This window comes from Polyodon spathula, chromosome 7 (assembly GCF_017654505.1).
Source record: "Polyodon spathula isolate WHYD16114869_AA chromosome 7, ASM1765450v1, whole genome shotgun sequence".
In the NCBI taxonomy this organism is placed as follows: domain Eukaryota; kingdom Metazoa; phylum Chordata; class Actinopteri; order Acipenseriformes; family Polyodontidae; genus Polyodon; species Polyodon spathula.
In genome coordinates this window covers 54,330,618-54,353,408 of record NC_054540.1, presented here as the reverse complement: position 1 = coordinate 54,353,408, position 22,791 = coordinate 54,330,618, and the positions used below count along the sequence as shown (strand labels likewise).

The following is a 22,791-nucleotide window of genomic DNA, read 5'->3' as shown; positions in this document are numbered from 1 at the left end:
AACAAACATCCAGACAGGAAGTGTTGGTTCTCTGATATACAGGTGATGTGATAGCAGACTGAAATAGGGGGCTTGTAATTTCATTGAAATGATACCTGAACACAGATCAATTCCAATAAAGTACCTTATTTCAATTTGAACTGTTGTCAATTTGAACTGTTGTCACTAGAAGAAATCCAAACTGTGTTTGTTTATTTGATGTTTCATTCAGAAAGTTATTCTACACACAGAGCAATATTCACACTGAACGATAACATTTAAAAAAAAAAAAAAAACATTTTCACTGGGACACATCACAGGTGACATCCTTCACTCATTTCAGATCACCAGTCAACAATTAAAAAAAAAAAACACTCTCCCTCACAGTGTATACCAGATGTGCTTCCTTACATTAATAATCAGATTACACTCAAACTCGTATGTCAATTCATATTTCTTTTTTGTGGAAAGCCCTTGAAACAGGCTTAACATGATGACACGTTTGTTTAGAGCACCCGTACATGTTTATGATGTTATTAAAGGTCTTGGTGATGGTGGTCCACTATGAAAGGCGCTATATAAAAAATTAAGATTGATTATAATGAGTAGCTTTTTCCTTGGTACGCACCTGACGCCTACCCTGGCACCATTTGCTCATTCACATGTAGGGTTGCCAACTGTCCCAGTTTTATACAGGTAACAGCTCCTTAGAATTCGGTCCATTTGAGCCAGAATTACCTAAATCTATGTTGTTCAACTGAGCCATACGTTTCTGTTTACTGCTCTTGCATTAACAGGTAATGTTAAACCAGGTAAAAGAGTGTAAATGGTAAGGGCAAATGTGTTTTAAATACGGACCAGGGTAACTCTCAAGCTTGTGAAGTAGGTAGGCTGAATAAATGTTTCACCTACATCTGTCATGGTTTGTCTCTTCGTCAACCCTAGGATATTAAGGAGCTTGACGAGGTCTTCATTCCTGGAAAAGCAGATCATATACCCACTTTGAAATAATAAATGCAGCATACAACACACTGTCTCTTCTTCCCTGTCACAGAAGATGCAAGAAGCAAGTATATTTGGGTTATATTATATTCTAGTTAGTGGGGGTACAGATTGGCAGAAGAAAATATAACTTATTTTTGTCAGCTTTATTCCAGGCCATGTCATAAATGACATGAATAATGATATAATAACATGGTGTCAGAAACATGTTTTAAATCTGGGGAAATTATTTGTGTTATTATAAGAACAGTGTTGTATCCTGTTGATTTGAACAGTTTAGAAGAAAAAGAAATGTCAATGACAAGCGACTAGAAGTCTTTCAATGTCAAAAAGCACAAAACTATATTATTACGAGTGTACACAATTTTGTATATACGCGCTTGTGTGTGCTGGAATATGAACCCTTAATGAACACTCATAATTCATAAATATGTTCTATGTAGATTAGGATGCAAAGGTTCTGAAAAAGTTGCAGTTTTTGCCATGATTCTGCCGCTGTGGCTTCACATTCCCTTCCTTTACACGGACGTGCCCTTACCTAGCACTGCGCATGTTCCACTCCGCTCGTCTTTTCCACTGGATCTACGACGTCACGGTAGGCGCCTAATCACTGCGCCTGCGTAAACGGTCGCGCCTGAGTTTGAATTTTTTTGTGGGGGGGAGGGGCTTGTTTACCTCCATTCCGAAAACTCAGCTCTTGAAAGCCAAAATAAAACACTGCAGAAACAAAACAACTGATATAAAATAGATACAGTTTTGAATACGGCGTAGTTCTGCGTTAGCGATCACCGAGTGTGGAGTGGCTGCTTCTTGAAGATACTGTATGGTTGTTGTTTTGCCTTTTTTCCCCGGTGGTGGTTGAAGAGCTAATGCGTGGACTAGCATTGTGTTTGGACATCGTTTCTACTGAGTATAAAAAAGGAAGACAAAAAAATTCTGAGGTTTTCTTCAGAGACTGTAATTTATACGGGAATACTATTTTCAATGTAAACAGGAGTTAACAATTTACAAATACAAACAGAAAATACTTTGTAACACGAGCTGGGTGCGGCCGCTGCGCAATTAGCGTAAATTCTGTCTACTCTGCTTAATTCCAGTGGTATTTATTCATTTCAATATCCATGTTATTACCGTGAATATATGTACGAACAGCGGTCTCCACCGGTACCTATAAGAATCGTGTGTCTAACGGATGCAATGTAAGCCCCCACCTTTGGTTTTATTTATTTTATTTTTTAATTTTGTTGGACTTAAATGCCAGTGAACGGCTGAGACGATCCAATCATTGAGCTATGCTCAGAAAGTCTGGTCGGGAATCCTCTGGTTCCAGAGCACAAAATGACAGCACATCGTCATTGGACCACAGCCAACGATCGGGCTCGAGTACCAGGCGGAAAAAGGAGGCAGAAGATCCATTACAGTCGGCCCTACTGTACTTTAAAGAAGGTAAGCGTTTAGAAATTATAGCAGTTTAACTGCATGTTTCAGTTACTATCAATAATGTTGCAACTAGCATATTCGTATAAAAGTAAATACAATATGTATAATAATAATAATAATAATAATAATAATAATAATAATAATAGGTATGAAAACACAAGAGTTTGAGTTAAGTCGGTGACAGTAAAGCCAGCCCATCGCACACTGGTTCAGTGTTGGCTACTGCTACCCAAAGATTTGTACTCTACATGTATTAATTATCAAAACATGTCCTGGTCAGTTGTTACAGTTCATTCTACAATGTAAGCCTACTCGACTGTTACATGTTGCAAATATTGCTTCTGTTCATTGTATTGTAATAGTTGGTTCACCCTGCAAACTGCTGTGTAACCAATGGTGCCCACAGAACACCGTCATGGGCAAATGCGTGCTTGTAAACATAATAAGATGGTATGTGTAATATATGTGCTGTTTCTTTGGCTCTGTAAACAGAGAGCGTGCACTGAAATGGGTTTTTGTGTTAACCGTTCAATCCTTGTTTCCTTAAAGTTGAAGCTGGTACTCCATGGCGAGGCAATTATGTCCTGGAGAAACACCTTGACACTATCGAGCAGACAGCATTCAATAAGGGATTACCCCCAGAAGGCATTGATATAATGATAGACTTTGCACTTGGCCTCCGAATGGGTAAGGTGGAATTTCTCAGCTGTATTCACAGATTTTCATGGTCCTTTTTTATAGAATGTTTTATTTGCAGTGATGGTGATATATAAAATATAAAGTTACGCAGATAATAGAAACATTTACTCCTCTTAGAATTGTTTTTGTGTGGCACTATTTTTCAGGCAGTGTTTTGGGTGTGCGGGTCATGAAGTCTCTGATTCCAGCGACAGTGGTACCTCAGAGCGCATTGATAAAAGGAGTGTCCTGGTTCTGTGTGGGAAAGCTGCCCTCAAACTTGCAGGTAAATATTACTGGACTATGCAGAGGTACTGTCCCCTTCTCAAATGGTTCAGGACAGGCGTGCTCAGCCAATTCTAGAACTATGCAGAAGGCATGAACAGCTCTCAAATTCTTTGTCCAATTTATTATTGGATTCAATACAGATTTTTGTTTAAATTAACTGCAAAGAATACTTTGTGGAATCATTTCTCTGTTGGTTATTAAAGGGCTTTTCTCCCATGTTTAGGTCATGTTTTTCCGCTGGTTTATTACTGTGTTTGACCTGGTTGATTCAAAGGAGCAGCTACACTTGCTGTATGGCTTTTTATTCTGTTTTCTGACAGATGAGCACCTGGTAAGAAAACAAGATCATCTTTCATATAAATGGGATAAATTGCTTGCAGTAATAATCTATGCACATTCACAATTCCATATATATTTTTTAACAGTATCTAAATGCTTCTTGATTTAGCCAGACTGGTTGGGGTGCCCTAACAAAGTATCAATAACATGAATATTAATCAATTATACATTTCAAGATTTACAGTGATCTACTGACTATCCAAATGTGCAACCATGGTATATGTTTCTTATTTTCTCGTATACTCTTCCGCCTCCTTTAGTGTCCCTACATCTGCCACTTGCTGTACCTTTTGACCACAAAGGAGAGTGGTAAGTACGACATGCAATTACAGTAACATTTTTATTCAAGGATTCTTCTTAATGCATTGAGCTGCGAACATTTGCAGCACATTTTTTAAACAAATGATTTTAGTGATTTGTTTAACAAAACCCTGTCTCTTTGTTTCCAGTTAAACATTACAGAATAAGAAGATTACTAGACCTTCAGGCCAAAGTGGTAAGTATTATTAGTACATGATACAATGTGGTAGTTATGAAACCAAAAGCCTCCATGCTAAGTGTATCCTGGCATTTCTTTTGTTTTGGTTACTCTTGAAATAATGTAACATTGTTTTTCTTCCTCTTGCAAGGGAAAACAGCCATACCTGCAGGCCTTACTCTCCTTGTATAAAGTTTTCTGTCCTGATTTGGTCACCTTTTCAATGCCAACAAAAATAAAGGTATGTACAGTTCTTGTAATCAGTGTTCTTATTTAAAGAATACAAAACCAGTATAAATATGTTGGCTAAAATGGACTTGCACCAGAGCTGCTGGAATTGAAATGGATCTTGCACAGTATTTGAATCCTATTTTATTTATTTTTTGTTCTGTATTTGACCTAATGGAATGCCTGCTCGGCCATGCTGTTAAGACACTTTCTCTCCTCCCCCTTCGCTACCCAGAGTGCCTTCAAAAATTATGATTCCAACTGGAAAACGGCAATCGCTGCAGTTCAGAAAAAGAACAAGGTGGAAATATTAATGCAACTGCCGAACAACATTGCACAGAAAACAACATCCAGGAAACGGGTATGGACAGGTTTTCCCTATTCTCTTCCTTAGAGATGACCAGAGACTGGCAATAACATTTACTAAAAAAACCCCCAAATAAACAGCAATGCCAATAACATATATTCTTAGCTAAATAAGCATGTTTTTATTTATACATCTTTGCAAAACTATAGTGTCGGAATAAGTATAAGTTAGCTATATTAATATTTATTTCTTAAAGTTTTCCAATAAGGATGGATTGCAGATAGAATTTACCAGTGAATGTGACACCCCTTATTTCAGGAATGTGTGTTGATTAATCTTCTGTTCTCTCTAGAAATGGAACAGCAATTTGAATGTGCCTGTTGTGAGTAGCAGTGTGTCTGAGATCAATGATAAGGCATCGATCAGCTTGTCTAGGAATGCAATGCTTCCTTTAGAGCAGCTCCGCACTTTCTCTCAGCTCTTGCAGAACGTGCACCGCATTGAGGTAAGCTTGTTTACTATTGCTGTTTTATAGGACACTAGTAGCTTCAAATCTACTATACCAGCACTTTAGTGTACGCTACAGTATGAAGGGCTTCAACTGCAGTAACTAAACTGAATGATTTACACTTGATTGTACCAAATTCACAAAGAAGCACAATCTCTGGACCAACTTCTGCAATGAAATAATTTTCATTACTAAAAAAGTGATCTCTATTAAGCAAGAAATATAACACACGTTTAAATAAACTATTAAAGCAACACCAATTTAAAGATTGTTGGATATAACTAAGTTTAATTGATTAGCGTATAGCTCATTGTGTAGTAAGTTAAACTTAGCCTAGTTCATGTTTAAACTTTAAGCCTCTACCAGAGTTTACCATATACTGTGTGAGGTACCGTCCATGGTTGGTGCTCTAAATACTATAGCCATGAGATGGGTCTATTTTATCAGTACAAGGGTGCACTGCCTTTACATGCTTTCATTAATATGGGATTGTGGATAGGTGTTAAGATGAGTGGTTTCGTGGCTGACTGGCAAAGAAGGCAACAGTTTAATTGTTCAGAGTTTGTGGTTCTTGTGGGTTATGTTTTAAAAAACAATATATACTTGGATAAAAGTAATTCCAGCTCATCAGATCAAAGGGTGTTGACTTGCATCAATTAATATTTTTCTGTTGGAAAATCCTCACATATGAATGCATCATGAATGAATAAATGGAGGAAAATCCCTCCCCAGGATGTGGTCCACTTAACTAAAGTGTCCCATGTAAGCATACAAATATTGGTCAGAATAGCTTACAAGTTAAAGGAGTAAAAGAAAACTTTTAACATCCTGCCATTCACAAACGATACCTACTCGTTTGTAAGTTGTGATTTTTTTTCTTTTAGTTTCCAGCACAGATGAGCTCTGTATTGAACTCTCCACTGCTTCTTCATTACATTAACTGTGTAACTGATGACTCAGTGTTTCTCAGACTGGACTATTGGCTGGGTCATGCATTGCAGGAAGGTGAGACTTTTTTTTTTTTTTTTTTTTAACTATATAAGCATTTTATAAAATTTTAGTTTTAATCATCTAATTGTTTTGAGTGTTTTTTTTTTTTCTTAATTTCTAAATGTCCTTGAATGTTAATGTATCATAAACTTAGTGTTTTCTTTGGCAGAGTTCCTGTTTTGCAAGGATGCCAATAAACAGAACGCTTCGGAAGCAATGGAGTTCTTCAATAAACTGATCACAGCACAGCAGTTCCTACAGGTGAGCATGGGCACATAAAGGACACTCTGTTTTGAAAGCAGTTTTTAAAGAAGATAAGCAGAACCCTTCAGTTTCCACCCTGCTGTACCCTAAACGGACTGTGGCTTGTGTTTTTCAGGAAGGATTCTCCAGTTGTGAGACGTTTATCTACAAGTTCCTGCATGTTTGGAATGGTTCGGAGTACCGCTCGCAGATCCTGAGCCTCCTGAGCTGGATACCTATGGCACCGGTTACAGGTACTCTATCATTCATGCCAGTGAAATACAGCAGATCTTGTAATTCTTCTCCTAGTGAGCCATCCTTTGATCCAAAACTCATTTTAAACGATTAAACTGGTAGGTTAAGCATTGTTCCCTATCTAGAACAACATCTTGTATGTACTTATTGACAAAAGACATTCTACTTCTAGGTATAGCTATTGGATGAACTCATTTAAAAAAGTGATCTACATTAATAAGACAGTTAAATTCAAGGTGAACACTGTACTTGCTTTTAGAGCTGAAAGTGATGTTCCAATCAAAATATCACTCCACTTTGTCGTTACTGTACCAAGTTTGTATTGTAACTGATGTCCTTGCCCTTCTGTTTATACAGATATGAAGCAGCTGCTGTGTGAACCCCTAATGCTGCTGTTCTTTAGCTCGTCTGTATTTTTCAAGGTATGTGTAGTTTCATTTTTATTGTGTTCATCATTAGAGAGAATTGATTCCATCAGAAAGGCACAGCACTAAACCTTTAATGCAACAATCTCTCTTGTCAAGCCATAAAATATTTTAATGGATTTTTACATAGAACTGACCACCCTGAGTTGCAATTCTGAACTTGGCATAAAATTTTAGTTTCGTGATGTCTAAGCTACTGTTAAAGTGAAACTTGAAATGCCTTCAAATAAAGTTGACAATCCAAAATTAAAATGACATTACTTGAATAAAACTGTAGTACTTTAAAAGTACTTTAAAACCGCAGTCTAGCTGTGTCTAAGCTACTGTAAAGAGTTTTAATTCATTTGATTGATCTTCTTTCCTCCACAGTGCAGTGTGATTGAGTGCCTAAACAACATGTTGGTGAATTGGTTGACTTGGCATTGTGTGTATGCCACAGAGGATATTGACATGAATCTTCCTGGCCACTCCCCCATGTAAGTACTAGCCCCACCTTATCATAGAGATGTGTGTTTTACTTTGTAATAAGCATTGCTGGAACCATTTGTATCTCGTCCTGAGAGCCACCATTAAAATAAGCAGTACTGTATATTGACAATCAGTTATTCAATGGTGCAGGGATCCACTGCAGAGATATAATTGGGGGAAGTTGTGAACCAGATAATAACCCTGAGTTCTAGAAAATTGCAGTTATTGCCCAACATAGCCTATAGCTTTGCCAAAAAGGAAGAAATCCAGTACAGAGGTACTGGAGTCAGAGGTCAGAGGTCTAAGATATATATCTTATTACACATACATACATACATACATACATACACATTTTTTTCTACTGTGTCCTTTGTTCTTTAGATTTATGCCGAACTTTCAATTCCATTATGTAGCTACTTCTGCTTGTTTCATATTTAAGCCCTGGCTCCATCATGTTTTGAAAAATCTGTTTTTCTTGCAGGAATATGACCCTTTCTGAATTGGTGAACTCAGTTATTGAGTTGGTTCAGTTCACAGGTCGAATCTCCACCATAGGGCTGCACTTGGAGGGATACAACACACTGTTGCTGCATTTCGTTCTCAGTTTCTATGAAACAGTAAGTAGACTCCCATATCGAAACAGTAATGTGTTTACATTTTAGTTAAATTTTTTAATTATTTATTATTTTTTCTCTTTCAATAACTTAATATGGTGAAGTGTTTAAATAAAACACACAATAAATTGTCTGCAATTTAAGACAGCATGTTGATGCTCTGATGATCGAATCTAAATTGTTGCATTATTTTAAACTGTAAATTGAAGTCCAACTTCAATATATTATTTTATTTTAACTACTGTATCAGAAGAACAGGCTCAAATAAACAATTGGTTACTGTACGTGCAATGTACTTCTCTGTGCAATCACTAGAGGGCAGCATCATATCTTCCTCTAGTGAAATTAGTGTTTGTTTCTGGCCCTTACTATCTGTCAAATACGCCAACAAAGAGAAAATAATGTGAAAATGATTAAACAAACAATTCCAACTAACAAACTATTTGTTTTATGGCTTTTTATTTGTTAAAATAAACTGATGACATACCCAATGGTATTGCAGGGTTAATTTAGTCCTGGCAATGACTCAAGGGCCCCTTATTCATCTAAGTTATGCCAGTATTGTATACACTGGATTATTTGGGGTATGCCATCAGAAACATCTGTGATTCTCATCCCCTCTTTTGCAGGTGTCTGACATGTATTTGAAGTATGACATGCCTTTGGTTATCATGCCACCTGCTGGTGTGTTTTACCCTGCTCTGATTAGCTTAGACCCCATCAGTGTGAACCAGCTTTGCCACATCATGTACAGGTAAGATCTGAAAGAGTTGCAGATAGACTAGCAAAAAATAAAGTGTGTGTGTGATATATATTGTTTTGGGGGTCAACTGTGCTTGAATATTTAACCATCAAAAAGCAGGCATGTGTCTATTCTAAAGTAGATTTCTGCTCACTGGTTTATCAATGATCAAGCTTTATATCTTCGATTGGATTGTAGCTGACCCTCCATGCATATATGTATTTTAAGGTTTTATTAGTTCCAGCACGATTCCTGAAATGATTGGTCTTCAATTCATTTCCAATTTTCCATCGGTGTATGTAATCATTAGGATCATTGTTATAATTTAGTACAATGTTATTGTTTTCAGATACCGAACAAACTTGGTTTCTGCAAAGGATCCAGAGCTGCAACGGAAGGTATTTAAAGCTATGTTCAATACAAAGAGGTTTCTATAATATAATGCATTGATGGACTGTTTTTACATTAACATGTTCCCTTTTATTGGGTAATGACAAAGCATCATCGCTTTTAGTAAATGTGTTGCTATCAGCCTATTCTGATGATTGCAGTAATTATTAACTTAACCAATTTAACATGCTGGTTATAATCTCATTTTTTTTTTCATTTGGATTTCAGAAGCGTTTTCACATCAGCAGTAAAACATACAGCGAGTTCAATCAGTATGTAGTTTCTATGGTGAACTGTTTGTGGAAGTCCAAGGCATTCATAAAGGATAACCATCCCATGGGGATTGAGGTTAACCCAAATCTACTGAATGAGACCAAAGTGACAGAATACAGGAACAGCTTTAACATCGTCCACCACCCGGCGCTTATGGGATACGCAATTGACTTCTTCCAGAAGGTAGGGGGACTGGTTCATTTTGCTTTAGGATTAGAATTTGTCTCACCTTTCTAGTTATAATGGGGGAGGGAGGACCTGTGGAAATATGGAGCACTGTACATGGCTTTTTTTCTTTTCATTCAACTGTATAGTTCTGTGTTTTACTGTGCCATATATAAAATGTGCCATTCATGTTATTTACAAGTTCTGATATAGTTTTAAGATGATGCCCCCCCCCCCCCCCACACACACACACAGTTCCACTTTTTATGATGTGTTTAATAGAAATAATAAAAATCTGTAAAGCTCTATGAAATGACTTATTTTCTTTTTCACATTAAATCCTCTGTTTTTTCTTTTCACTCAACCCTAAATTGATTTGGCTTTTCTGCTTTTTAGTGTTGGCCAGGCGACAAACATTTGAACTTAAGCGCCATAAAGGTATGAAGGATTTGTTTTATTTGATTTTAGTCGAGGGCAATGTAACTGATAGCTCTAATTCCTACTGTGTGCTCTAAGTTACACAAAATAGTCTGTTTATTAAAAGGATCTGGAACAAACTCTTAATGAGCACCATAGAAAATGTAGCATGTAATATTAAGGAAAACTTGTTTTAGTTAGATGGTCCCACTGAGATACTGGAATTAAATATCAATAACATTGTTCATTGAATTGTGCAGCAGATAGTAAATGGGTTGTGTCTTGACAGTTTCTGTCCTCTCTTTTTTCTCCTGCAGGGCAGGCACTGGGATTGGTACTTGGAATATCTGTATGGCCAGGGCTTCCATGGTCTCCGACAGTTTATTGAAAGCAGCATCACCAGAGTAGACCATTCAGTTAGCAGGATTGCAAAGCGCTGAGGTGCAGCTTAATTTCGTCTGGACATCACCTCTGCAGTACTAAGCCTGTTATGGACTGTGCGCTTTCATCACTTCATTACAGAGCAAGACATCTCCTTCTTTTGGCTTCTAATTAACTCTCCTTTCGAGACAGGCGGGTGAAGATTCTGTTCTTCTCTCAGTCTGCATTAACTGCATCGTAAATTTCCTTTGGGCTTGCTAACATGAGAACTGTTCTCTAGATTGGATTTTACAAACTGTCAGGTCCCGGTGTTTGTGAAATATCAAGTCTGCAAGGCGTGGATCTGTGGTGCAGCAGCCCCATAACTGACAGCCTACTAAACCATAGCAATGTGTGGCAGTCCTTTAGTTATTTTCAGCAAGATTGGAGAAACTGGACTTGTGAAGTTTTGTACTGTCTGGACAGTACAAACGTCCTACTTTTAACTGACCATTCAGTGTTAATTTGTTTGATTTTTGTGGAAGGTATGTGTTTTTTTTTTTTTTGTTTTTTTTTTTTTTTTTCTGTTTTTTGTTTTTTATTGCAAGGTATGGAAAATAAAGATACAAGTCAGACTTTTAACACTCCAAGGACTCCTGTTCAGTAGCGAGCCCAAGCCCCTGAGTCATCGTCACCTGGATGTAAAATAAGTGTACTTGTAATGATTTCTTGTTGCTTAATAATGTTTGGATGAAAAAGTCTTGAAGGTGTAAGACTATTTATCCCAAACACAGAAACGATACAGAGCTAATCATTCATCTGCCTTGCTAGAACTGGTACCATCGTTTACTGGGATCCACAATTAAATGTACATATGCTAATCTGGACTCCTCAACTGTTAATTGTTTACCTAGAGCAATATTCTAGCTGTAAATCAATTACCTTTTGTAAGGATCCTCATTCCATGATAAGTGATTACTGAAAGTATTACCAATGGTGGTCTAACAAGTTTCATGATCTGGTAACTTTTTTCTGGAAGTAATTATTTGCACGTAATTTATAGCATTCCATTTAAAATCGATGTAATCCACCTTAACCACGCAGTCGTTTTTAGCTTTATCTCTTAACCAGCAATTCCACTTATCATCCTGTGGCATTGCAGTCAATCTTCACAGAACACCAAGGTCACTTAAGGGGCTAGCAGGCAAAAAGCTTTCATGGATGTTTCTAAAAACAACCCACACTTCTTAGAAAGCCATTATTTCTTATTCTGATGAATGGATATGTGTGCCTAAAAAGACAAAGATAGCCTTTATTATCGTTGCTGTCAGAAAATTGAATTCCTGTATTGGTTTTTTTTATTTATTTATTGCCAGTTAAAATGTTCTCTGCCAAGGGGGTTTGTAGTGCTCATAGTTGCTAAGTACTATTTCTTTACTGCAGTACTAATTATTTGGTCCTGCGATAAGTTAAATCTCAAGCTTAGGAGTGTCGATTTAATTATTTATTTTTTTACCTGATGTCAGGCAGGTTGTGGCTACAGCACTAGCTAATTGTAGTATGCTGACTGTACCAGTAGGCTACCATGCTGTTGTAACTGATTCTTTTCGAAAAAATAATTAATGATAGCAGGTGTCTGCCATTCAAGTCGTTCTGATCAGAAAGAAGCAGCAAGTGTTTTCATAGGCTTGTACATTCCATTTAATGGTCTGTTTAAGGATGCCTTAAATGAAACCTGAGCTTTACAAAGTAGAAAGCTTAGAGAACAATGTCCAGCAAGATGATTTTGACAGCGCGTAATATAATATATATATATATATATCATTGATATATATATATATATATATATATATATTTTATTTTTTTAGAAAAACTCATGAATGGATTGGCGTAAGGTTAACTGAAGCCTGGGACTGGAGAATACAATATTCTCATCCATTTTGGTTTTTAAACAAGTCTAAAAGGAAACTTTTATTTTAAGTTGGTTACCTTAAAATAAAGCCTTGTTTTCAATAAATGTGGGCAGCATCATTCACTTAAGAGGTTAATCTGTAAAGATGTTATTTTGAATTTATTAATGTAGTGATTTACATATTTCAAAAAAAAAAGTTTGGATCAAATGCACATTTTTGGATATTTTTTTTTTTTTGTATATCTTGTAAATACAAACCAATTCTAGGGAGGCCACCTAATATCTTCACTTTGTACTGGCTGTAGTTCAGAAGAGTAGTCAATGCTAGCTAAGATAAATGCCAATCACTGTTTGTGCACTCACTGTAAAACACGGCTTCACATTTCTTAACCCTTGTTTGCTTGTAAAATTGTGTTTGTTTTGCTTCTGTGCACCTTTTTAAAAACAATATATATATATATATATATATATATATATATATATATATATATATACATATAAATATAAATAAATTGTCAGGTTTCTGTTGTTTGAGCTAAAATAAACCTTTTACCGTGAAATTCTGAAATATATGCTTTGCGTATCTTTTTCTCCTTCATTGTTATTTCTGTATCTCAAATTCTGCGTGATTCAGTGTGATCATTTTACGCAATGGCCCGATAACAGAAATGTGTCAAGTTCATGTCATCATCCTTGTGTGATTACAGTTAATACATACTGAACTTTGCAAGTCTTTAAGAGGAGCAATGATTTAATCAATGCCGCTTGGTCTGCATCAATAATGGAAATGCTCCTGACCATTGGTGCACTTGTTTATGTTGAAATCATGCCATTGGTAAGGTTTGTGTTGACGAACTGAGCCAAGTGATGTTTTTCTTTATTTATTTTTGCTATTGGACTCACTCTTATGTCTTTATTTATTAGAAATGATGCATTTGCCATCAAATAATGGCAGGTACAAAGTTAGTAATACAATCATTGAGGAACAAGCCACACCGTAGAATGCTCCTTATGTTTCTTATTCAAATTCTTCATATGCATGGTAAGTCACTGTCCTAATTCTTAGGTCTTTAGTACAGCTGCTAGCAGAACCATGTGAAAAATTATACTTTGCTCCAATTGAATGTCCCATCTGGGCAATTATTGGGACCTCTGATTTGTCTAGCCAAGGGCAATGTGTACTGAGCTGCATTCTGTGATGAGTGACGTCAGATGAAATTATATTCAACTGCAAATTTTGTATACTGTACAATTGATCTGAAGTGTTGCAGTGCAATGTAGAACAGCATGGTGCCGCCACAAAATATTAACATAAGGCACAGGGATTCCTCTAAAAGGCCATTTTGCAACACCTTTCTATTAATATGCTTAAGGTGAAACTAACGGGTCTTCCTTGCAGTAAGGAGTGATTAAATCAATGTTATGGTTATTTATTACCATTCATAAACAATTTCAAACTAGAAAATGTTAGGTAATTATGAGATTAACAGCTTTTTTGTGCAAATGTTATCTTTGCATTAGAGAGAAAGTAACGAGTAGAAAGCATTTTTCAGGCTAGCTTTCAATGGACAGGTGCTCTCAGTATAAACTGGATGTGAATGGATAACTGCAATGTGGAACTTATCAAGATGTAAAGTATCTCTCACAAGAAACTACTGCAGGTCAAGTAGGCAAACGTTTAGACTTGTGTACTAAAACATTGGTATTGGGGTTCATTTGATAACCTGGCTGGATAACAAGTGGTTGTCGGGGGGATTCTCTATGTCTGTAAAATTCTCAAGATAATTAACACTGGATTTTTGTTTTTCTGTTTCTGAAGCTACATGGACATGTGTCTTACACCCTGCTGGGCAGATATTTTAATAGGAGCAAACCAGATTAGCAGAATGAAGAGAAAGAATACTCAAGTGAAAATGAAATTATGGCTAAACAATGTATATACTCCCAACTAACTTTTGCATGCAAGTATATCTTTTTCCATTGTAGGATAGCTGTCAGAACATTGCCACAAGCTGTGGTACAGTGCATTATAAAGGCCACTCAAGCCTTTTAGCTATATATCTGTAAAATATAAATAGGACACAGACCTTTTAAAGAGAATACTGTATACAAATAGAATAATATTTATTTACAATGACTGCTAAATAATTGTGTAATTGCATTAGTTCAATAAAAGGTTTTGCAGAGAATTCTTCGGATGGGATCGTTTAATCCAGTGTTTGTTTTGCCCTTGATCTCTTTCTGATCTCCATGGAAGCCCCAGGTGTGCAATCTGACCAGGCAGTTTTGTTTAGTGTCATTTTGCTTTTCATGTTAATATGATTACAAATGAATTTGACAAGTTGTTGTACGTTAGTAGTATTAGATGCTGCAACTTCATAGACTGCCTGACCTACTTAAAAATGAAAAATAAATTCATTAAAAAGAATTACCCAAAGGCAATACTCATGAGAAGTCAATTGCATAGTATAAAGACGACCTATACTGTATGTATTGTTGTATCTGTAATCGGGGGTCTAAGGTGTGTGTGTGTGTGTGTGTATATATATATATATATATATATATATATATATATATATATATATATATATATAAAGGGGGGGGGGGGGGGGAAAGGACGCAGGGAACTGACTTTGAATAGTTTTTAATGAATATCTGTAGCTTTCTTATCTGACCACCTTATATTGCTCTCTGATGTCAGCGCTGGCAACATTCGCTTGCCTTTGCCTCCCTCCCCTGCCGAAGCTCTGCCGTTTAAAAATGTGCCTCTTTATCTGAGCCCGTCTGTGTGCACTGTCATTCATTTGCTGTGCACATCCAAGGGATTTTAGGGAGGCAAGATCGTCGAGGGCTCTGTAAGGAAGCAGGCGGCACTGCTAATCACATAACAAGGTAAGCGGCGAGAAACTGCTTCTCTATTCTCCAGTCTGCTGCAATGCAATTTGATAAAAAAAAAAAAAAAAAAGCTTGGGATCTCAGTCTTGTTTTTTTAACAAGTGTATATTTAAATTAAATTAAATCACAAAAACACAAACATACGTTGGAACGGATCTGCATGCGAATTACGCAGTTCTACGCATTTTAATTTTTTTTTTTTTAAAGAAATTCCAGTAATCTTGCATTCCGTATTTGTATTGAGGTTAGCTTGGGGGAACTAAAGCCCTGTGTGTTTGTCAGGATATCCGCACAACACAGGACTTCTGGAATTGTTGGGCTTGCTTTAGTTCTCATTGATCGTTCGGTGATTAATAGAACCCCCCCCACCCCCTTTCCTGCACATGAATGTTACGCTAATGCGAATGGGCACAAAAAGATTTGATGTGATTCTGCAGATTTGAACTCGGCACCGGAGAGGGCATAACCTGTAACGCATTTACAATGTCGGAGCCCTTTAAAATACAAACCGCAATTGAAGTGGGGCGCAGTTTTGTAGAGTGAAAAAAACAAAAAACGAATGTGTTTGATTGGACCATTAACCAGACCGTATAATTGGAAGAATAGAAGCAAAGCACTACTTCACCATGGCTGCAGTACATGTGGACAACGAGACCGTATCTAAATAAAAGCAGTGGAAGCAAAATGCGATTTAAGATCCAGAGGCATAGGCATCAATAACAGATACACCCTACAGCTGTGTTAACTACACAATCTGTGAAAGCAGTAACACGATCTTCACAACATAAACTGTGTCGCATTTAAAACTATACAGACAGACAGACCCCAGATTTCTCTTCAATTTATAGTAAAGAATGTCCTTACCAAGTTTTATAACAAGTGGATCAGCTGTTCCATGTAACAATATACATATGGCCAGATTAAAGCAAGTAAGGTGTATCAGGTTATCGGATAAGTGTTTCTTTGGCTGGTTTCAGGACCCTGATCAGCACTAATCTTGGACTGCCTCACTTTTCCAGCCCTGCCGGGGGTGGAGAATTATTCTCAGTTATGTATTTTTCTCTCTCATGTCATTTTATAGCTTTTATTCTCGTGGGTTTTTCTTTTTTCCACCCAGTTGCCAATGCTTTAATTGGAGCGCAAAGATTCCATAATGGAACATGCTTTGTTCTTCTTTGAAGCTCTGCACTTTCAATATTGAAAACAGTTCAGTTCTGTGAGTCTAGAGCAAAAAAAAAAAAAAATCATTATCTAGGTGAAGGGCAAAGGTGTGCAGGGCAGTGCCCCCAGCTACCCCCTGATCTTTGCTGCATATTAACGAGCGAGGGTATTTCAGAGCAACGGAACACTATTATGAACTTTGACATCATTTTAGCCCAGGTAAACCCATTTTGGTGATTGTTTTGTAGTTCCTTGGCAAGGCTTTGGAGAGCCATTAGATTTAACCTCCAGTTCAGCTAATCAAGTCATGTGACTAGGTACCTCAATATTAGTGACAGCTAGCCAATCGAATCAGACCAGCTGCCCCCACTGTGACAGTGTCCCTCTTACTTTTTTTTACAAAGGATTTTTTCACAAATAAAAGGTTTATTCTAGTATTGTATTTAATCACAGTATGCTTGAGTGTATTTATATAATAATCTGTTCTGGATGTGTGGTGCAGTGTTTTAGTCTGTAATGGTTACTAGGTTATATTGTTTAAGCAGGCTGCAATACAAGGATGGGTGATATTGTTAGTAAATAAATATACAAACACATGAGCTTTGAAGAGTCAAGTAACTCCCACAACACTGAGAAGAAACATGTTTGTTTGAGAATGTGATGTTTATTGGACTTTGAGCTTTACACAGCATGAAGAAACCAAGCCATGAAACAACCCTCTCTGAACTCTGTGGCCCTATAGCAAGGCGGTCACAATTTATTTTAGCATAAAAATATTATTTCTTGAGAAATATTGTTGCCTTAAAATTGTTGTAAACTAGATCTGTTGAATGGAACATGTGCAGCTGTGTGCATTTTAATGGTTAAAATGATCAGAAACTTCCACACATTACAAACTTACCTTCAGACACACACACGTCCTTGTATTCAAGCAGAAATCTACTTATCATATTTTCAATATCAAATATGATACATTTCCATCTAATATACCAGACATTCACAAAAATAAGACATCACACAAAGGTTGCAGCTGTCATAGGCAATGGAACTGACTTCAGTACTGTCCTTGATAGATAGCAACCATGCACCTTGCCCTCTTTCTAAATCTCCTTGCTCTGTTTGATCGATAGAGATTGTCTGCTCCAGCCTCACCCAACCCCTTTGTTATAAGACCATCTCTGATTTATTGTGTCTCCCACCCCTTGGCTCCCAGTGACATTAAGTCATATTAAAATCCCTGTCATAATAAAGCACACCTTCTATTTAATAGAGGGTGACATTCATGGATACCCTGGGGCAGAGTAATTATGTCAAGGTTGGAGTGCAGAGTGCATTATAATATGATTCTAACAACTTGTATGAGACCCTTTGTCATTAATTGGACAGTCGAAACCATTCATTACTTACAAGATGCTTTAATCTCAAACGTTAGTTCAAAGCTCAACTCTTGACAATCATGTTCAACAAATATTCTTGGGTCATTGTTTTCCATAGTTTACCCTTCATTATTAGAAACTAAACCGTGTTGATTGTCCTGTTTGTTTACATTCTCACTGGTCGCTTTAGCCTTAGATACACATGTTTTCTGCCTTGTCAAAGCTTTAGAGCCTCTCTGAGCTGAACAGGCATACTCTTGCTACCAGGTGCAGCAGCATGTGATTAGACCTGTAAATATGCTCTTTTCAGCGTGGGAGAGATGATTTTAATTATATAAACACCTTCATATCTCAATATAGCAATCCTTTAATGAGCAAGTGGCTTTAAATACTTTAGTTGCTTAGTCTTACTTCTGTAAAGACACACTGTACTAGTCAGTGTTACAGCTATCCATGGAAGGCACATAGATCTCAAATTAGATCTCTGAACTCAGGTGAAAGCAGATTAACATAGAAAAACATTATGCAGTGATTGCAACAAGAACCACTGATTGCAAACCTCATTAAAAAAAGTAAGGGAGTGGTAATAGAAAGGGTTAATCCACAAGGTGTTAATTGTCATTTTTTGTTACAAACAGACCTGTCAGAAACTTTTATTTCGAAAGGCCGGATAGCGTCTTCAAGTGAAGCTCTAGAAAACTTGACGCATTTCTTGTTTTCTAGTTGAAGTGCAGACAAGTTTACTGATGGCATGGGGGGGGGGGGTGTTTCAATAGTAGGAGTGGTCAGGGCCTGTCAGGGGTGGATTTGAGTCTTCGGACCAGGCCAGGAGCACCTTATATATATAAGAACCTTTTGCATTGATATAAAAGTTAAGTAACATTTTAGTGGCAGGAAGGAGCAGTTAGAGTCCTTGATGTCTTCATTCCAACATAACCAGTCCATTGGGTCTGGTATAGCGTAGAGACAGGGAGTTTCAGCTGCTTCTAAAAACAATCTCCCTTACCTTCAATGGTGTGGAACAGAAATAAAACATCCTGCAGATCAATTTGACATTAATTACTATGAACATATGTTACATAGCAGTACCTAGGGCAGCAAGATCAATACTACATGTAACAAAATGGAAAAATAAAATGGAGATTGCACCGTTGCTGTGGCAACTACTGTACATTGGAATATTTTACACTGACAATGCAGATAAACTTACTTTAATTTCAAATTTGTTGGAGTTCTATGCATATGTCATTAATTTATAACTAACTGTTAATACAGTATGCTACAAAAATAACTACATTTCTGTATAAAATGCATCCATATAATTTTTTGATTATGGCTAAGCATACATATTCCTAAATAAACACTTGTTAATATGATGTAGGGGCTCCACAGAACACCATCCATCACCATCCAAGGCCTTCATTGTACCACATGGAAAACATATTTTCTGTTATTATAATAGGCAGTGTTTTCTTTGACTTGAACCATAAATTCTGCTTGAGATAACATACTTGCAGTTGTCGCCCCTTCCAAGGGGGTCCTTGGCAAACTGCAGCAGTCTGCCAGGACAGGAAGAATCGATGCATTGCTTGTGTTGATTGAGAGTGTGGGAATGGTGTGGAAGAATCAATGCGTTGCTTGTGTTGGTTGAGAATGTGGGAATGATGTGGAAGAATCGATGCATTGGTTGTGTTGGTTGAGAGTGTGGGAATGGTGTGGAAGAATCGATGCATTGGTTGTGTTGGTTGAGAGTGTGGGAATGGTGTGGAAGAATTGATGCATTGCTTGTGTTGGTTGAGAATGTGGGAATGGTGTGGAAGAATCGATGCATTGGTTGTGTTGGTTGAGAGTGTGGGAATGGTGTGGAAGAATTGATGCATTGCTTGTGTTGGTTGAGAATGTGGGAATGGTGTGGAAGAATTGATGCATTGGTTGTGTTGGTTGAGAGTGTGGGAATGGTGTGGAAGAATTGATGCATTGCTTGTGTTGGTTGAGAATGTGGGAATGGTGTGGAAGAATCGATGCATTGGTTGTGTTGGTTGAGAGTGTGGGAATGGTGTGGAAGAATTGATGCATTGCTTGTGTTGGTTGAGAATGTGGGAATGGTGTGGAAGAATCGATGCATTGGTTGTGTTGGTTGAGAGTGTGGGAATGGTGTGGAAGAATTGATGCATTGCTTGTGTTGGTTGAGAATGTGGGAATGGTGTGGAAGAATCGATGCATTGGTTGTGTTGGTTGAGAGTGTGGGAATGGAAATGCCTCACTGTTGGTTCTGAGAGGCTCCAGTGTGGGAATTGAAATGCACTCTTTGTAAGGGCCTGGAATTACAAACATGCTGAATGGCAATGGAGCTTAACTCCCTGATTCTTCCTCTCTTATTGAAGAGAATGGGGTGGGGTGCGACAGAACGAACAAAAGAAATGAAATAGCTGATTGTCCACTGCCCTGGGCCGGCATGCTGAATTGTAATAGCTGATTGTCCACTGCCCTGGGCAGGCATGCTGAATTGTAATAGCTGATTGTCCACTGCCCTAGGCCGGCATGCTGAATTGTAATAGCTGATTGTCCACTGCCCTGGGCCGGCATGCTGAATTGTAATAGTTGATTGTCCACTGCCCTGGGCAGGCATGCTGAATTGTAATAGCTGATTGTCCACTGCCCTGGGCCGGCATGCTGAATTGTAATAGCTGATTGTCCACTGCCCTGGGCCGGCATGCTGAATTGTAATAGCTGATTGTCCACTGCCCTAGGCCGGCATGCTGAATTGTAATAGCTGATTGTCCACTGCCCTAGGCCGGCATGCTGAATTGTAATAGCTGATTGTCCACTGCCCTGGGCCGGCATGCTGAATTGTAATAGCTGATTGTCCACTGCCCTGGGCCGGCATGCTGAATTGTAATAGCTGATTGTCCACTGCCCTAGGCCGGCATGCTGAATTGCATTAAAGAAAAAAAGTGTGAGGGAGGTGGGAGAAAAAAAACCCAAAATGTATTTGCTTACCCATAAATCTGATCGCCTTGGATGCCTATGGGGTTGAGTCGACCAACAGCTATTATTTGAAATCTGGTAACAGATGCTTTCTTATTAACATGGATAGTGTTTTTGGCTGGTGGTCGGCTTGCGAGACACATTTATGTTGGTTATTTACTGTTTTGCACTGTTGGCCTTGCGCTGGGACTGTGTAGCCAGCTCTCCACCCCGAACACACAGCTCACAACAAACACCCCACTCAATCATCCACTTTGACTACACCGCAGCCTTTCAGAGGCAATACAAAAGAGACTTTAATTAGATTTCTTTGTGGGGGGGAAAAATGCCACTGTGCCGTTTGACCTTTGGTCACTGAGAGAAGCTTGTTGCTAAATAACGTTTTTGTAGGTGTCACAAGCGTGGTTCAGTGGTTAGGGTTCCAAGTACAGTACTGGGTTTGAGCCCCAGATCAGAGCCCAGTATTATCTCCAAATTAAAATAGAAGGAAGCTTCATCATGCTTTTTCTATCTCTTATAATCCCTGGAGGTATATTTCTAAACTGCCAACCAAACCTGTATATCCTCCAGTAATTTGGATGCACACATTATTAAACCTGTAGGAAATGAATCACCAATTTGTACATTTGCTGTAGAACATATGTATATGAATAAAAGAATCCATGTTCATACAGTTGTTTGCAAAGTTTTGAAAGTGCCTTCCCATTCCCTTCTTCAGTGACAGAGAGAACACCACAGCCCGCCATAGTCCTTTCCTTCTTGCCAGAGACATGCCCACTATCAGCCCTCAAAGGCAGTCTGACCTGCTGGCTTGCCCGTACTATCCATGTGACTGAAAACAAGTTGCTAACATGTATTACAGACAATGTCAGCAGTTTCTTATTACTAAATCCAGTCTGTTTTTGTTGGGGTTAAACATGGTTTGAAATGCCTAATAAATATTTTATTGGTGACAATAAGCACTCATTTGACTCAGACATGGATAGGGTTTACATGTGAAGTCGTGCACGTGGTTTGAGTAAACGAAGCAGTCTGCTGAATCTCAGGAATCTATTGGAGATGAAAGGTTACTTGTAGTGCAGCTGATGATTGGCTGTGTGCTGCTTTCTTAAATCACCAGCATCTTGCCCTCAGTGAGTGACTGCGTTGTGAATAACAAAGTGCTTCCAGTTACATAGGATTTTACATGTGAGGGATTAAATCCATCTGCTGAATAACATAGTAGTGTTATCTCTGATATAAATGTTTGATTCCACATAATAACTGTGTCTGCTTGTGTCAAAGCCAAAGTCATTTCAAAGCTCTCTCTCTCTCTCTCTCTCTCTCTCTCTCTCTCTCTCTCTCTCTCTCTCTCTCTCTCTCTCTCTCTCTCTCTCTCTATATATATATATATATATATATATATATATATATATATATATATCAAATTAGTCCTCCCTTATAAAATGTTACCACAGTAAAAACATAGCAAAGTGTAATCAAGCACAGTGAAAGCATGGTAAAGCATAGGTAAGCATTGCAAAGAATTGCGAGGTATAGAAAAGCATATTAATAAACATGGCAAACCAGGTAAACTGCACAAATACCTTGATAATCCTTTATAAGAGTTATTCTTGCATAACCGTTAGCAACCACTCCATATTGAAATGTATGACCTGAAGGAGATATTGATAAGAACGGATTCAGAAAAGCACTTGGTCTCAAGCTGCCATGCAACAACAATGGAGAACAGTTTTGAAACTGGGCTTAAAAAGTAAATAACCTGACAACGCTCTGTAATCAAACGAGCAGTGCTTTTGAAAGCAGTTGCTATTATTCCCCTTCATTTGTTTTTAAAGACCAATGTGCGTTACTGTGCTCTTTGGGGTCT

General features: G+C 37.8%; 1 protein-coding gene across 1 annotated transcript; it reads left to right on the top strand.

Annotated features, from left to right (window-relative positions):
- The first annotated feature begins 1,651 nt into the window (after positions 1-1,651).
- On the top strand, positions 1,652-12,378 carry cenpi (centromere protein I). Its single transcript, XM_041255882.1, has 20 exons — positions 1,652-2,427; positions 2,971-3,108; positions 3,267-3,385; positions 3,611-3,718; positions 3,987-4,035; positions 4,176-4,222; positions 4,356-4,445; positions 4,668-4,793; positions 5,092-5,244; positions 6,132-6,252; positions 6,407-6,498; positions 6,617-6,734; positions 7,093-7,157; positions 7,530-7,636; positions 8,110-8,245; positions 8,872-8,996; positions 9,334-9,382; positions 9,603-9,830; positions 10,209-10,250; positions 10,547-12,378. The coding sequence occupies exons 1-20, from the start codon at positions 2,274-2,276 to the stop codon at positions 10,667-10,669; spliced, it is 2,190 nt and encodes a 729-aa protein (XP_041111816.1). The 5' UTR covers positions 1,652-2,273; the 3' UTR covers positions 10,670-12,378.
- The last annotated feature ends 10,413 nt before the right edge of the window (positions 12,379-22,791 follow it).

Coding starts and splice junctions, on each gene's coding strand:
- cenpi (XM_041255882.1), top strand. CDS start 2,274: ATGCTCAGAAAGTCTGGTCGGGAATCCTCTGGTTCCAGAGCACAAAAT. Junction 6,499..6,616: donor CAGCACAGCAGTTCCTACAG/GTGAGCATGGGC, acceptor TGTGTTTTTCAG/GAAGGATTCTCCAGTTGTGA. Junction 7,637..8,109: donor CTTCCTGGCCACTCCCCCAT/GTAAGTACTAGC, acceptor TTTTTCTTGCAG/GAATATGACCCTTTCTGAAT.